The sequence below is a fragment of the Porites lutea genome, chromosome 3 (genome assembly GCF_958299795.1).
Source record: "Porites lutea chromosome 3, jaPorLute2.1, whole genome shotgun sequence".
Classification (NCBI taxonomy): domain Eukaryota; kingdom Metazoa; phylum Cnidaria; class Anthozoa; order Scleractinia; family Poritidae; genus Porites; species Porites lutea.
This window is the reverse complement of record NC_133203.1, coordinates 44,811,465-44,828,978: the sequence shown is the minus strand read 5'-3', so window position 1 is coordinate 44,828,978 and position 17,514 is coordinate 44,811,465. Positions and strand designations below refer to the sequence as shown.

General features: G+C 40.2%; 1 protein-coding gene and 1 pseudogene across 1 annotated transcript; one reads left to right on the top strand and one right to left on the bottom strand.

Moving 5' to 3' along the window:
* Window positions 1-9,390: 9,390 nt before the first annotated feature.
* Window positions 9,391-14,260, top strand: LOC140932385 (uncharacterized; annotated as a pseudogene).
* Window positions 14,261-15,188: 928 nt separating this feature from the next.
* Window positions 15,189-17,303, bottom strand: LOC140932384 (uncharacterized). Its single transcript, XM_073381998.1, has one exon. It carries the CDS (start codon window positions 17,301-17,303, stop codon window positions 15,747-15,749), a length of 1,557 nt encoding a protein of 518 aa, XP_073238099.1. The 3' UTR covers window positions 15,189-15,746.
* Window positions 17,304-17,514: the final 211 nt, after the last annotated feature.

Below are 17,514 nucleotides of genomic sequence, written 5' to 3'. Positions count from 1 at the left end.
GACCTGGAATTCACCTACGACTTGGCAGCCAGGACAAGACTTACACACCTGCTCTGCGTCTGAGTCAATCCTTGGCCACTAAACCTTTTTTCTTAAACGTGCCTTTATTTTTAACGATGCCCTGATGTTCCTCGCGGGCAAGACGCAGGACTTCTGCCCGTAAAGCCTTCGGAATAACAATTCTCGTACCGCGCAAAACAAGTTTGCCTAACACACACAATTCATCCTTGACACACACATAAACTGTCATCCTACATTGAGACCAGTCCCTACTTAAAATGTACTGTCTCAGGCTAGCAATTTCTTGGTCACTATCAGAAACCAATTCGACTTGTTTCGCTGTCAGGGCAACAGGTAAGCTTTCCTCAGCAACTGCCTTGACAAAGTCAAATGCCTCCCCACTTGTGTCTTTAGGGTTACATTGATTGAGTCTTGAGAGAGAGTCTGCGATATTCGCTTTGGAAGGCCGATAAACAATTCTGTAGTCATACCCCTGCAACCTCAGAACCCAACGTTCGATACGTGCTGATGGTTTTGAAAGCCTGCCAAAAATACACTCGAGTGGCTTGTGATCAGTTTCAAGTTCAAATTTGCGCCCGTACACATAAATGTTGAACCTCTCACAAGCCCATACTAGGCTAGGGCAAGGGCCTCTTTCTCGGTCTGGCTGTATCTCCGCTCCATTTCAGTGAGGTTTCTGGACGCGTACGAGATTTCTCGCCACTCGCCGTCTTGAAGTTGAGTCAGCACTGGACCTAAACCCTGTGGACCTGCATCGGCAATAATACGCGTGTTACAGTCTCCTCTGAAACATGCAAGAGTAGTGGCCTGTGCAACTAGCTGTTTCAACTTCTGGAATGACCTTTCCTGTGCTTCACCCCAGATGAAAGGCTCATTATTCCTCAGGAGGCTCCTGAGTGGTTCTGCTTCTTGCGCGAAGTTGGGAAGAAACTTTGCAGAATACTGTACAAGCTGAGCAAATGATCTGACCTGTGAGGCAGCTACTTTTTCTTCACTGGGCGCAACACCTTGCCTGCTCGATCATGACCGAAGAATGTAAGCTTTGGAAGACGAAACTGGCATTTGTCCCCATTCAAGGTTAGTCCTTTCTCTTTTAATTGGGTCAGTACAGCATGCAAATTCCTGTCGTGTTCCTTTATGCCACAACCATGCACAATCAAATCATCTGCCAAATTAGCCACTCCCTCGCAACCATGCAAAACATCCACCACAATTTTCTGGTACTTTTCAGGCGCCGATGTTACCCCGATCATCAAACGTTTGTACCTGTACAAACCACGGTGTGTAACAAACGTCGTGATCTCGCGCGATCTTTCATCCAATTCCACCTGGTGAAAGCCCCACTTGAGATCGAGCTTTGAGAAGACAGTTGAGCCATAAAGGTCGTACAATACTTCCTCAATTGTAGGGATGGGGTGTCTTTCCCTCTCTATTGCTGAATTCGCCCTGCGCATGTCCACGCAAATCCGAACGTCACCGTCTGTCTTCGGGACGACAACCAACGGCGACACCCACTCAGTTGGGTTGTGTGACACCTCCACGATGATGTCTTTGGCTAACAGCTCATCCAGCTTCTCGTCAACCTTGGCTCTTAACCCAAATGGCAGTATCCGTACGGGTTGTGCAACCGGCGTGACATCGTCTTTTATATGTAATTTCTGCTGAAAATCCTTCAGCTTCCCAACCCCTGTAAAAACCTCTCTATACTTCTCACGGATTTCGGCATCACTTCCTTCAACGGTTAATGAACACACATCTGGACCGACCCTTAACACGCCCAACTTCTCTGCAGTGTTCTTTCCAAATAGAGAACTTCCTGGACCTTTAACCACTGTGAATTCGTCCACACATTTATTACCACTGATCTTGCACACAATCTCGGACACAAATGTCCCAATCACCTCAATAGGATCTTTCTGTCCATAAGCAAACAACTTTTTGCTTGATTTCTTGGAATCACACTGGACACTCTTCTTCTTTAAAACTTCCCAGGTTGGGTGGTCAATCACATTGCACGACGCTTCAGAATCAATAAGTACCGCTGGTGACGTCACTCCTCCAACCTTCAAATCAACTTCACTACCACTTGTAGGCTTACCGACTCCAACTGTAAATGCAAAATAATCTTGTTGGCCAGTGGCTGAATCCTCTGATGGTTGATAGGCTCTACCCCGTGTATTATTCCTTCCCTCGTCATCTCTTGTAAGAGGTTTGCGTTCCTTTGTTTTGCAACAGACTGCAAAATGTCCAATCTCGCCGCATGCATTACATTTCTTGCTACGGGCAGGACAATTCGGGTCACGTGCCTTATGGTCAGTGTAATTACAGCGAAAACAGCTTCTCACTTTTGTCTCCTGAGAACCACCAGACGGTTTACCAGGATTATTTCCTCTGTTTTACCCTGCAATGTCCCCTTTCTTTTTCTTTTGCTGTGAGGTCTGCCGGAAACAGCATTCACCTGATCGGATGACTGATCTATAGCCTTGACCTGCATGTTCACTGCTTCCTGCACATGAGCCAAATCTTGTAAATCCTTCAGAGTAGCATTTGTTTTCTAAAGGAACTTACGGCGAAGTCTGGGATCCCTGCATCTCTCAATAAGCTGATCCCTTATTCCCTCATCAACATTTTCAAACTCGCAGAAGATCGCTTTCTGCCTCAACTGACAAACAAACTGATCCACCGACTCTCCTGACGCTTGCTCCATTTGCCTAAACTGATGCCTTTCGAATGGAACGTCCAACTGCGGTGCAGAACAGTTATCCAACAACTCCATACTCTCAGCGAACGGCTTGATATCTGTACGGGTCAATAACGTGTAATAAAGCTCCTGAAATTCAACCTTCCAGTTTGCAACAGCAATGGGGTTTTCTGTTCATCTTTCGTAATCCCTTTTGCCACCAAATACAGATTGAACGAGCGTTTCCACAACTTCCAGCGTTCTGCAAAGGTGTTCGGATCTTCCTTTGCATTGAAGGGAGGAAGGCTGGCCACATCAAGAAGAGGAGCAAACGTCGCGGTTGGCGAAGCTTGTGAACTTGAAGTTGTACTCGAAGTGGTTCCACTGTCCGTCATCTTCCTGACAAAATACTAGGACTTTCCGCTCAAATGACTTCCAAAACATCCACTACCTCACAAAACGAATCGAATCCTGGTCGCCAATGTAACGATGACGTCCGGATGCCAATGGCAGTGTAATAAACCAGATTTAAGTATGAAAGAAACTACACTTTATTCGGCCGCCATGACACCCGGAAAGCATGGCCCACACAAATATCCATGATCCTTTGCACGTTTACAGTATCCGAGAACTTCCGCTAACACAACTTCCGGTAGACAACACTATCGATACATTACAGTGACGTTATTACATGTACTACAGAAAATAACCCTTTAGGCCCCAATATTGACATATAGATTCTCCAGAATAATCTCCCATTTCCTTAAAAAACAATTGAGTGAATTTACGTCAAAGTACAGTAAAAACCCTCATATAAGAACCCAAAGATTAAGAACCTACAGGCTGAAATTTGGCTTTTTAATACTCAAGTTTAGAAGAACCTTTTCAACCTGGTGAGTATAAGAGGTTCCTATACAAAAAATCCCCCCAATTTTGATTATCGAAATTCTGGATATTAACTTTATGTGTATGTGAAACCTCTAACAAAATGTTATTGTGTATATGCTTTTTTAATTATTTCAATTAACACGATGTGCACAATATAAACAGGGCTTCTGATATTTTGCGGAAAAAAAGCAAATTTTCGCGGGATTTTCAGGGGAAAATTCGCGGAAAAATCGGCCAATTTCGCGGGATTTTCGCGGGAAAAAAGTCAAAATTCGCAGAAAAATCGGCTGATTTCACCGGAAATTTCGGAAGGAAACTTTCGCCAAGAAACAATCAGTAAAAAACAGCCGATTTCGCTGGATTCTTTTTTGGCAAATTTCGCCAAAATCGATCAATTTTGTGTCGATATGACCAGCGTTAATTGTTTAACGTTTTTTTAACAGGGATAATCATTTGCTCTTTCAACAACAGTTCGCTCGAGAAATGAGCGAATGCTAAAGCTATTATCGTTATGGTTATAATGCCCAGTTTTTCGCAGCGTTCATCTAAAAACGCCTGGTAGTTTTGGGACATTGTTTACTCGTGCAGTGACGAAGTTTCAAGATAAATTTGGAAGTTTGGGGTGAATAAAACAGATATAATAGCCAAGATAAGTATTAAATATGTTTTGTCGACATGCCGACATTTGTCATCCTTAAGATCTTACTAGATCATATTAAGATCTTATTAAGATCGTAATAAGATCTTAGAGTTTCTTACTAGGAAATTTTTAAAAATTTTTTTTATAAGATCTTAATAAGGTCTTGTTAAGTTACTGTAAAAATCTTAGTAAAAATTTCCTAGTAAGAAACTCTAAGATCTTAAAGAAAACTTAATAAGATCTTAAGAAGAACTTACATTATAATAATGGTGCCAAAATTAAGTTTTCAACTAACTCAGATCTGCATGGCCCTCTTTAAAAGATTGAGTTGTATTAATCACGTTGCTGATTTTATTAATCAGAATTGAAGTTGCAAAACGTACCATAAAAAGTTATTAATAACGCGTTTATGTCGGTGTAACCTTTGAACTTTTTCTTCGTTTTGTATTTATGTTTTTCTAGATTCCATTTTGTTGTCGTCTTAAAAGTTATCTTAAAAGTTTGTTTTACGTCATCTGCAAGTGTGGCAGGTTCTAGCTCACACCAAGGATGAGCCTCAATAACGTCTCTTTTAAATGAAAACTTATATTATTATTCTTGTAAATGAAGGTTTGGTAGGAAAGTCAAGATCTTACTAGGATCAACTTTCAAAAATAATTATACAATCTTAGTCTAGATCTTAATCACATAAGGCGGAATACTGGCCGATTGGCTGTAAATAAGCCACTGTTTACCCTGTAATATTTAAAAAAATGATTGGAACCAGGCTTAGCCTAAACTACCTGTTAACATTATCTTACAAATCACAATTTTTGGGCTTTTATTGAAAAGAGAGAGAACAGTGTCAATTCCCTCAATAAACAGATCAGAGAGGGTTTAGGATACTGGCCCCATTAAGCTTAACCCAAGAGCTGTATAGTTAAACACAGATTAAAATATTATTGTTTCCTTCATTAAAGCTGCTGCCCTCTGAATTTAGCTTATTGCAGCTCCTGAGTGCAAATTACAAAACCTATTGAATTTCATTTGAACCCTTTGTGTTCCAATTTCTGTGTCTGTGTCTTATTTTTTAAAACCTGGTTTATAAATCACATGTTTACAACCAACATTAATGTTCAGTTGGTGTCAATGGGGCAGTGCATCCATTTGTATAAATTATTATTATTATTATTATTATTATTATTGTTACTATCATTATTATAAGTAGTTGCATTACTATTATTACTACCGGTATTACCATTATTTTTGCATTTAATGACATCTGTGGGTGTCATCCGTCCCTAATATTCAGCTAATCATGTTCATATGGTGTGTCCAGCACAGTCATAAAAATCTTCCCATCCCTGCGGCGTTCAACTTTCAAGCACCTATTCACAATAGCATTACAGTTAACAATAATTGGAACCGAATGCAATTTACACAAAGCAGTGGTAAGAAGGGCAAAGTGATAGTAATGATCTACTGAAAATTCATTGCTAAGAACAGCATCTCGAAGGCAAGGTAACCCAGTAAAAAGAACAAATAAACGAAATTCTGATGCTTTCCAGTGTTTAAGATCGTCAAGGCTACGTGGCTTTCTGTTGCAGTCATGAAGTACTTGAATGGACAAAAGTATCTCATTGACTTCTACTGCAAATCCCACCAGGCTGTATGATTCTGCAGCAAAATTTGGATTGAGCCACCTGTTAAAAAGCTGCCTAAGAATTCCTTCACACACAGTGCATCCAGTCAATTGGAACCTTATCAGGGATGTCAAGAAATTGTCCAAAGGCATGCTTTCCCTTAATTCCAAACAAAGTATGACCTGTTCTCTCGGCTATGTTTGCCAACCTTCTTGATTCCTCTGCTCTCCTCAGAGATAGTGTGTCAGTTGTGTATTCATACACTCTTGCTTTCAACTCCCTGTCATAACGACCAGGATGCTTGCAGGTGCTGCGACCAAACTGGCCATTGAACTGCTTGATGTTGAGGAAAAGAGCTTTGGCAGGGAGATCAGGTGCGATTGACTGAATACGACAAACAGAAAGTATTGGTTGACCAGTATCATCTTCAAAATCAGTACCATTTGCCAGGTCAGACAGCTCATTTACAAAATGTTTAAGGAAAACTGGCACATTTGGTTTAGATTTTCCATACCAGAGCCCAGTCAGTAGAATGTTATCAAACGTGTACCTTTCTTGTGGGGGTAATTCCACAAGGAAGCACATCAGTGGCCAAATGCTGAAGCTCTTTGACTTAATGAGAGGAGCCCCATCACAACTCATGACTATTGAAAAAACTCTTTTTCCTCTTGCATGTGGTTCATTCTGGAAAAACTTTTGATAAACTCTGCCATCTTGTATGTCCCTCAGATACTCATCATTTGCTTCTCTTATCATTTGGTCACTGTACTCGACAATTTGTTGCCGATGTTCTACAATTTAACATAGAAATAATGATATAAGCCAATGAAGTTATCCTACACTGGCACACTATTGGTAGTGGCATGTCTGAGCAAACAACTGGAATTTTAATTTTCTTGTGTTTCATGATCACTTTGACATTATCTGTCTTAACGAGCAGACATAATGCACTCTAAACTGTCGGGATTACTTAGGGTTGGGTACTTCCATTAATGACCTTTCAGGTGCAGATTAAGTTTCTTTTGGCCAAACAAAATTCTGTTTACATCTGTATTCCAGAACCAGTTAAAATACTTTCAGTCCTGAAATCAATTACATTAAGTGTTTCCCGTCAAAAAAGAAATAAAGGGGGGGGGGGGGGGGGAGGGTACACCCAATGTATGGGGTAAATAAGGTATGTACCAGTGTTGTAATCCAGGTGTGATCCCTCCATCGAGGAGCTTGAAGAGTCGCTCGAGTGCGAAAAATTCCTCTTTCTTTTACGAACAAAAACAAATTCATTGGAACAGATTGATTATCCTTCACTTGAATTATTTTCACAGTCAGAGCTCATATTCTAAGCACTGTCTAAGGGCGTTTAAGCCATTGCGACATGTGGGCAAGAAGTAGCCTGCGTGGCAGGCGCAAAAAGGGGAGGGGGAGGGTGGAGGGAGAAAGGGAAATCCCCCTCCCCTTTTTCTCTTCCTCCCTATCCCCTACCCCCTACCCCTTTCGACGCCTGCTACGCAGGCTAGGCAAGAAGAAACGCGAGAAATTCTCGACCCCAGTTGACTCCGCGCGTGACGTACGACCCTTGACCCGTCATTTCCTGACTGCGCAGGTTCAGTCATAGTAATCCGTTACGAAATTTCGAAGCGCGCAAATAATGGTCAAAGAGCAACAAAATTTAACTGAATACTTAATTTCTTAATTTTACTGAGTACCTGGATGCGAAATACAGAATCAACAATGAATTATTTAAAGTCTTGAAGATCAGAAAACCTACGGTTACGCGTTAACGGTTGTTTAATACTTGGAACAAGTTATGGATTATGACACTGTTGAGAGGTCGGTCAGTATAAAACATGGACTGCGGACTGCGGACTACGGACTGCGGACTGGGTATAAAATACGGACTAGGTATAAAACGCGGACTAGAAAATACGGACTGGGTATAAAACACGGACAAGGTATAAAACGCGGACTGCGGACTGCGGACTGGGTATAAAATACGGACTACTGACTACTTTGGTAAAAACCGTGCAAATTGATTCTAGGTAAGGAAAAATAAGATCAAAAGATCGCTAAATAGCAAGACACGTGAGTTAAAGTTGTAAATACTCCTATAAATTCTTGGTGGAGGTGTCCCGCCCGGTTCTCTGAATCATGAGCCGGATCAAAATGCTATTTTCTTCACCCATTTTTAGACCTTGTCTTGGTCTCTAACAATCATGAAAGGCGTCAGGATCAGGGGTGGTACTCCCTTCTATAATGGAAGGATAGGAGGTTTAGGCCTCTTTGGTCTGAAAACACTTTGCCCAATTTTGGTGTGGAATCGGGTATGGTTTTCGAGGGAACTACGGGAGCGTACATGAATGGACGTATTTATCTTTTCAATTCCAAATGAATAAGAACGAAATAGAAATGTGCGAATTCCAAATGCATTTGGAGAATTTTTTTGTTTCCGTTCTAACTTGGTAATGAGGACAAAATTTCTGCCTAATTAGACCTAACCTGCTCAAGGCTCTGAGATAGTTGGGTCCGCTGAATCGAGAAAGCGAAAACACGAAAATGAAACGGGAGAAAACTGGGGAGTCTCCCTAACTATCTGAGAACCTGGAACAGGCTAAATTAGGCCAGGTCCGAAAATGGGTATAGATTTTAGAGATCTAGTCTGAAAACGGGTGTGGAAAATGACAATTTTTTGGTCTGCAATAAGGTCAGGATTCGGAGAACCGGGCAATACACCCCCACCAAGAATTCCCAGTAGTACCCCATTCCGGGGATCAGGAGCAGGGTGTAAATCATGTCATCATAATCATCGCTTAGAATATAACGTTGGATGACTCATTTCGGTTATTATTCACGTATGTGAGTAATCCCTCGCACCTAAATACTGCTTTTGTGCATCGCATTGACCTTCTCGTCTGAGTTCTTCATTCAGTCCCTCATATTCCCAAGGCTTTATTTGAAACGGAATTGTGGCATCCGATAAGAATTTTACTGATCTGACTAACACCAATACTATTTTTTTTTAATTCGGTGCTTCTTATTGGTGTAAAACTGCAAATTGAAATCTCTTCAAACTCCTTCTTTTTATAAAATTCAGAGTTTAATTTCAGTCGCCTTGAGTACCGGCATAACCTTCCTTCTCCGTGGGAAGAACAGACTACGTGAACAGCCAAGGGAATGTTAAAGCTAGGACTACTGTTTTTGCTAGTCCGCTTTCTATTTCTCTCAGTTTTACCTTCTAAAGCTGTTTTTATATACATAGTCCGTAGTCCGCGTTTTATACCTAGTCCGTGTTTTATACTCAGTCCGGAGTCCGCATTTTATACCTAGTCCATATTTTATACCCAGTCCGCAGTCCGTGAACCGCAGTCCGCAGTCCGTGTTTTATACTGACCGGTTGAGAGGTTTGTATAAAGCACTGTTACAATTTGTACCCTGGTGAACTTGGAAGAGGTAAGTCCATGTAATTTTGTCTAACGGAATTTAAAATGATTTTACAATCATGTAAAAAAGTATCTCTCTACTTTACTTCATCACGTGAAGCACGAATGCAATTGGGTAAGTGCGATGAGTGTAAAGAGTGCATCTGTATGCTGGTAGACTGGTTTTTATCGGTAAGTGGTCGTTTTATTTTAATTCTTAAGTTTACTGTTCTGTCCTCTGGCTTTATTGTTAGAAATGCAATGGTTGTTCATTTGTCTTTGCGATTGGCAAATGGAAGCTTAGTATTACATAAGTAGGGCTTAAGTATAAAGCAGGTAGGTGGAAGCTCAGTTTAAAAAGGAAGCACTCCATCAGGTTTAAAAGATGCAGAGAGTTTTGATTTTCAAGAAAATTTTTACCTGACAAATATAATCCTTGGTGATTTTGGATTTTGAATTTTCATGACCCCATTCGCAGATAATGCGGAGGTACAAATTGTAAGTGCCTGACAGAAATCAAAACTTTCACGGTGTGACTACTTTAACTGGGGCCACTTTGACAAAGTTGACCAATCAGATTACAGGAAAATAACAATACGTTCCAAGAAGGTTGGTTGTTGGTAACAAAAATGCACACATGTTCCTTTTGAAGTCCAAACAAGCCATTATTTTGTTTACAAAAAATTGTGTCTTTACCTTTACACTGATCCTCTTTCCAACTATGAGAAAGATTGTGTCAATCAAGCCGCATTGTCAATCATCATTGATTTAGGGCCTGTTTAAATGGGAGTCGGAAAACCCACTCAAGGTGAGGAAACCCACCTCGTTCATGGAGTAATTGTTTATATGACCTGCTGAGGTTGGTTGCCCAGTCTAGCTGCTGTATTGCAGAACCCTCTCAGCCAGGTTCCCATTTTCCCATGTAAATGTTTCAGGGTTTAATAATGATTGCAGCAAAAATTGTAGGTGTGCTTAATTTTTTTTTTTAATGTCATGGTTGTTCTTCTTTTTTTTCACCCAGGCTGGCACCAAGGATGACTGCACTGCGCGCTTAAATAGCCTCACTAGTGCTGCCCATGGAAGTGAGGTTCCAAGTAAGGGAAACGTAGCAGGGAATGGAAATAAAGGAAAAATTAATGTATTAGGTGAGCCTGTCACTTTCCCCTGTATGTATTTTACAATGCCAAGGTTTAGTTGTTTCTTTGTTGAGTTTATTTAAACAACACTTGACCTGTATAAGTGAACCAAAATTCAATCATTTTCCCAATACCCCATGTGTTTTTGAATGGTTAATAATAGTCATAATGTAAAACTGTGAAAGGTTTGAACTCAGGAGTCATTTCAAAAGGTTGAGTTTGATCGTCCGGGTGAACGTAGTCCTGAATAGGACTGTTGTTGTTGACAGTGACTGACGTTTCGACAACCTGTGCGGTAGTCATCTTCAGTATGAATCGTAGCCAATAGTTACCAGCGCTGTACAAACGACTTATTGACGAGATCAAGCAAAACTAACTACGAGAGAACAACTGGAGAACTGACAATTTGACCAGCAATAGACGACTGTTTAACTGTGACAATAGACGGATCGAAACGCACCAATCACTGATTACGAGTCTTCATAGCCAATAACATCACGGCTTAACTGACAGATGACCAATATCGTCGCGACATAATTGACCAATCAAATCAATAACCGGAGTATAATACCATCAACTGACGTGATACAACTCACTTTGACTCTGAAGATGGTTGTCGAAACGTCAGTCACTGTCAACAACAACTGTCCTATTCAGGACTACGTTCACCCGGACGATCAAACTCAACCTTTTGAAATAGTCATAATAATAATAACAATAATAATATTTAATAATGATAATAAAGATAGTGATGGTGATAATGGTGGTGATATTGGTGATGTCAAATGAAAAAAGTATTAGTAATATTTATTTGATTATTCCAGCAATGGTGGGTAACTTGTCTAAAATTACTGTAGTTACAAGAGCATAGATGAACATGATACTTTTAACAATGCCTTTTTCAGTTATGCCAGACCAAGCGATATTTTTATCTAGGTTCATAATTTATAATCAAGAGTATTTTCCACAGTCCTTCTCAATTTTGTAATCCACTTTTCACGCTGCAACCTTAAACATTTTTCTTTTAATATATTTGTGTTAGGCCTGTTTCAAGTATGATGCTACTGCTGTGCCAAACTCAATTGATAGATGAAATTTACTTTAGCACATCAGCGGCACAACATTAATTTGAAATAATTCAGTTCGGTAACTTGAATTTAGTTTTACACTGCAATAACATTCAACAGGGTCTGCAGACTGGCAAAGATCGGTGCCAAACATCGCCTCAATTCATAAATTATGAAAATGTACATTGTGTATATGTTTAAGTGTTTTGACACTACACTACTGTGCATGACTGTGACGTTTTCTTTACTTTGAATTTGGCGTGACTGAATTAAATTCAACGTTTGAAACCACTCCCTTGCTACTGTTGTGCAACTGAGTGCGTAAAATTAATCTGAGTTTGACACAGCAGCAACGACATTTGAAACAGGCCTTACTGCATGCAAAATCAAGTCCTACTATTTTCCAATGCCATTCATTCCAGCAAGATATTTACTCTAAGAGTGAAGAGGAAGATGTTGTTGGAGCAAGTTTTGACTGGACTGGTGACAGTACCTTAACATTAGGCATGAGTAGCAATTTTCAGATATACTAGAACTCTAAATATAAAAATTGTACCAGTTATTCTAGTACTGTTGTGTGGCAATACAACAAGTAAGGAGACCTTAAACTGATGAGCAACAAGTTAAAAGAATTTAAAAGCATGGATTTAGCGCCTTAATTATCTACATTAATATACACCGTATTCATAAATGGCGGCCGCGCGGAACGACCTGGTTTCGAACGCATGAAAACGAGGCTTGGTAGGCCATGGTTACAGATCACTGATCACAACAAGAATGGCGTCCTCTAGTACAGCTTCGACTGATACTGTGATTCTTACAGAAGACGATATTCCTGGAGCTTCTTTGGCTGGTAGAAATCCTTCTTCACTTAAGAATGAAGAGCTCAAATTTTGGTTACGTTGTCGAGGCGATTCGCTTAAGGGACTAAAGACGAAAGGACAGCTCGTAAAACGGTAAGCACGCGTTCACAGCTTCCCGAGAACACAATAAATTCTGAGAGTACGCGTGAAATTGAAAAATATTTCTTGATTATATTGCAGAGTCCAAGAGTATATTAAAAACGGAAGAGATACTATGGTGGTCGATCCTGATCCGGATGAAATACACACAAAAAGAAAGGCGAGGGTTTCGAATCTACCAAATGGCGCCGCTCCTGTCACATCAAGTGTGAAATATCCGAGCGATGGCTGGGGTAAGTCGCTCGAAAGGATGCCGTCTTTTACGAGGGCAGAAATGAATCAGCACGTGGCAAATTCAGGAAAACGAGTCGCAAATGCTGAGTACCACTCGATTCCGACGAATTTAAGGAAAGCGAAAACATTTCTGCAGGACGAGTACCTAAAAGAAATCGAAGCCAACAGCGATCAGAGGTATTTTTATTTGAAAGCAAAGTGCTTTCATAGTTTCAAGAAGAGTGAAGCTCCCCATGATCTTCGTTTCGCTATGTGCATTGTCTCAGGCCAAGTCACACATGCCAACTGCTCATGCAAAGCTGGCAAAGTGGGATATTGCAACCACGTTCTTGCATTGATGTTCAAAGCATGCAAGTTTAGTTTATTTGACAGTAAAAGCACCGATGATTTGTGCCAGGATGATGATGAATTGCCTGATCTTGCCTGTACCTCACAGCTCCAGAAATGGCACAAAAAGGGTCGAGGGGACAAAATATCTGCCCAACCAGTAATGGAAGTCACCGTTACTAAGACTAAACTAGATGAGGCAAGGTGCAGAGAAGGAGTGAAATGCTTGATATATGATGCAAGATGCAACCCCGAGCATGACTTTCAAGCTGAAATGAACTTGAAAAAGGCTCTTGAGAAAATAAATCCTCTAATGGGTTTATCAATAATGGCAAGAGAGGATTCTTCTCTCAGCAAATCTGTGGAGACGAAGTTTGGCAAAAGTCAAATTGGCTCATTTTGTAGCTACCAATTGACTCATACTGAGGCAAACTTTGTGGCTACCATTGACATTTCATCTGTACCAAGAAATGACATTGGTGAAACTGAACTGACTTATCCCAGGTTCCCGCTAAACTCGGGTAGTGATTTTGTATGGCCTGACAACTTGACTGTGTCTGAAAAGGCACTCATCAGTTCTCTTGTGGTTGATGAAATTAAGATCAACAATATTGAGGAAGCCACAAGAGATCAATCATCCTCAGAGCAGTGGAAGAAGGAACGAAAATTCAGATTCACTGCTTCAAAATTTGACCTCATCTCAAAAAGGCAAAGGCACCATGAGAAGTTTGCAGTGGATCTCATTAATCCAAAACCATTCACCTCAAGGTATGTGGAACATGGCATAAAATATGAACCAATTGCTATCCAAGAGTATGAGAAAGTAATGTTCACACGGAAGACACCTGTTAAGGTTTTCAAGAGTGGGTTTGTTGTTTGTCTGGACATGCCATTTTTGGGGGGCTCACCAGATGGCAGAGTTGTCGATTTTGGATGCCGGTATCAATTTGGACTTGCCGAAGTAAAATGTCCAGAAACAAAATTTCAAGTAACCCCACTAGATGCCTGCCAAGACCCCAATTTCTTTTGTGAGGATATCAATGGACAGTGTAAACTGAAAAGGACTCATGCCTACTTTGCTCAAGTGCAAGGCCAGATGGGTGTAAGTGGAGCATCATGGTGTGACTTCATTGTTTACACAAAGAAGGGCATTTCTGTAGAGAGAATTCCATTTGATCCTGCCTACTGGGAAACTCTGAAGCTAAAGCTTCACACATATTACTTTAACCATTTTATTAAAACTGCAGCAACTGAGTTTGCAAAGTAATAATCTACCACTTCTACTTCTTTTTTCCCTTGTTCCTGTTTTATGATAATGACTATAAAACAAAGGGAATACAAATCAAACTAGTTTGAAAGCATTTTAATCAGAAATGCATTTTAATCTACAACAATGATGTAAACAGATGCTTGAGATTACATTTTATGTACTTTGTTTGTACTTGCATCTAGTTTACTGAATACTTCTTGTCAATTATTTTACATCATTTATCAGTTGACCTATAAGCTCCAATCTAGTGATCAGCAGTGAAATTCTGCTGGTGAAAATATAAATAATGAAACAAACCCAAGTCTTGATAATAGAGATCAGCAAAGTTAGACCCAGGTTTTGCAAAGAATCTCTCTCAACTACAACACCACAACTATAGGAAGTGTAGGTAACCTAGGAGGGAGAATTTGTGATCATGGTAATCATTGGAGCTTAATAGGTTGAAAAGAGTTGCAGTTCCAAACTTAAGCATATCAGAATTACGATGGAAGGTTGTCTTAAGGCTATGAAGTAGTATGCCTAAGTATTTCAATCTTAAGGTTCATTATATATCAGTCTTTCTGAGTACCCAGTTGAGGTGATGAAGTTGGTAGCAATTTTTATATACAGCCAAGTGCTTTTGACATCCCTGTATTTTGAACTACAGCTGTTCCATGCTTATAATAGTGCTCAGGAGTTTTTTTTTTTTTAAAAAATCACATGATCTATGGAAAATAGTCTCAAAATGTATTGGAATACCTTGTGATATCTTTGGCTACACCACCTGAGGCAAACATGATTTCCCCTTAGTTTATAATTTTCTCATTGTTAAAATACCTGCTTGCTTAATATGCTTGGGTAAATTAAACTTTCTGATTACTTTGGCTACTGATAGACCCTACAGTCAACAGAAGTTTTTGTTCGGGGCAGTTCCCTTTTCTTACCTTGAAAAATATTTTGCCTTAGTAGGTTTTTAAAGAGTAAATTCAACTAGATGGGAAAATGTCACTTTTCTCAGGCAAACCTCAAATTTATATAGCTAAAGCTGCCTTCTTCAACCACAGCTAATGTAAGCAAAAGTTGTGTAGTAAGCACAATTTTGATTGTCAAACCATATAGGGATATTCCAGTCAGCACAATGTCACTTGACATAATCAATAAAAACTAAGGAAATGTTCACAAAATTAACTGTATCAAAATAATAAATGTATCTGTCAATGTTAAGCTACAGAGTGGGTGAGGGTGTTGACAATGTGGGATATTTTTATGTTTCATGCTGTTCCATGTTTTGGACTAATTCAAGATGGCTAGAAACAGTTTTCACTAATTTCCAAGACATAGATTTTGATGAGTCATTAGAACTACTTTATATCAGTTGATGTCAAACTCATGGTATAAAAAAACTGCCCAGTTATTGTTGAGTAAGTTGCTGTTAATTTTGTAGCACAATAGGTTACCATAGCGATATCTACATATCAGAAAGTGCTGGAAACTGTTTCAAGCCACTTTAGGCACTAATGATTGGATCCTGCATATTGCACAACATTGCACAAACACACCACATTTGATTTATTACCCCAAACTGGCTTAATGGAATAACTCCATCAAAGATGAGAAAGTTCTTCACCTTGTTGATAGCTCTTTCCACATGGATACGCAAACTAGCAATTTCTTGTGTTGCTATCACATCTTCAGCTGACATCTGATCAGACATTCCCAGGAAAGGGGGAATGTTTAAAGAGACTCCTAGGGGAAGTATGTCTTCAATCGTGAAACCCTTGTCAGCCATCACAGTGTCTCCTTTTGAAAAGGCAAGGCTCAAGAAGCCACTGCGTTCTACCATTTCCCTGTCGGATATGCTGCCAGTATATAGTTGCCCAATAAAGGTAAAAAACCCTTTTGGTGAAATTCCCACTAATGCCTTTAAAGTTGTATGGTGCTTATATGAACTAAACAGCTCACTATTTAAAAGAAGGCTACTCGGCATTTCACAACGCACTTCTGTGCAGTCAATGATTACCCTTGTGGTTGGATATTTGGTCTTAAAATCTTCTGGCATTGTCTCATTGACTAGTTCTCTGGAAGGCCAAATATTTATGTTGCCAAGTTTGAAATACAAAAAATTTATCCAAGAGATAAAAATTCTGCTCACAGTTGGCTGAGAGACATTAAACAAGTGAGCTAAATGCAACTCGGCAAAACCTTGCCTCAGCCTACACAATGTTAGAAAGAACTCGTCCACTGGCTTTAAGGTCCTTGGTCTTCCTTGTTTCACTGGCCTGGCAGTGCCATCGACATCTTTCCCAGACAACCAATAACTAATATTTTCACCCCTGTCACCAGGATCCAAATAGTGGTACAAGGCCATCATTGTCTGGAGGTTTGGAAATCCAGTGTAAAATGCCACCAGTGAGTCCTGTGAGGCGATGTTTTTAAATGAAAACAACCGCTCCTCAAGTTTCTTGTATTTCTCCTCAAGATCTGTAACTTTCTCTTTCAGTTTTGAAACCAGTTCCTGTAGTTCTTCATTCTTCGCTAGAGCTGCGAAAAGCTGGTCTTCAAGGTCAGCTATCAATAAATCTTTCTCAGATTTCTCGGCAAAATGTGTCGTGTTTTGCATTTCCGCTGTTTCCGGAAAGGCCAAGTCGGCCGCCATATTTGTTGACGTTGCAATTTCACGGCTTTCGGCTGCCAAATCCGTAGACTCACTAGCTTCTGACGTTAAATTCTTTGCCACAGATGTAGCCGTGAAGCGTGGTGTCGGCGGTGCTCGTTTTCTCGGCGAACTTCGTTTCCATGCAAATATGCTTGGCACAGCTCCTGGTTTGGGGCTAACCCTGCCGTTCAGACTTTTACGCAAATCCTCCGTCTTGAAATGTCTTGAACAAACCCGGGTTCCCTCATTTACGGAAAAATACGGCCCAACATCTCTCCTGATAGCATGGATCCATTGCTTCATAAGGTCTTCGTCTTCTGGAAAGCGAAAAAAAGAAATCTTTTCGCCCGTCTCTTTGTCTCGTTTGTCCTTCTTTGTACAGAGCGGTACACAGCAATTTGTGGGCATCTCACAACCTCTCCACGACGGATTTCGTACTTATAACGCAAAGATATCCTGTTCGGAAACTTGAAGAACCTTTTTATCCAGTTATATTCCAAAATATCCACGGTTTCAACGACGCTTCTGAGAAATTTTGATAGCATAGGCGATTTGTAATACAAGTCTAAGTGCTCTACAAGGATTCTATAGCCTACCAAGCCTCGTTTTCAAGCATTCG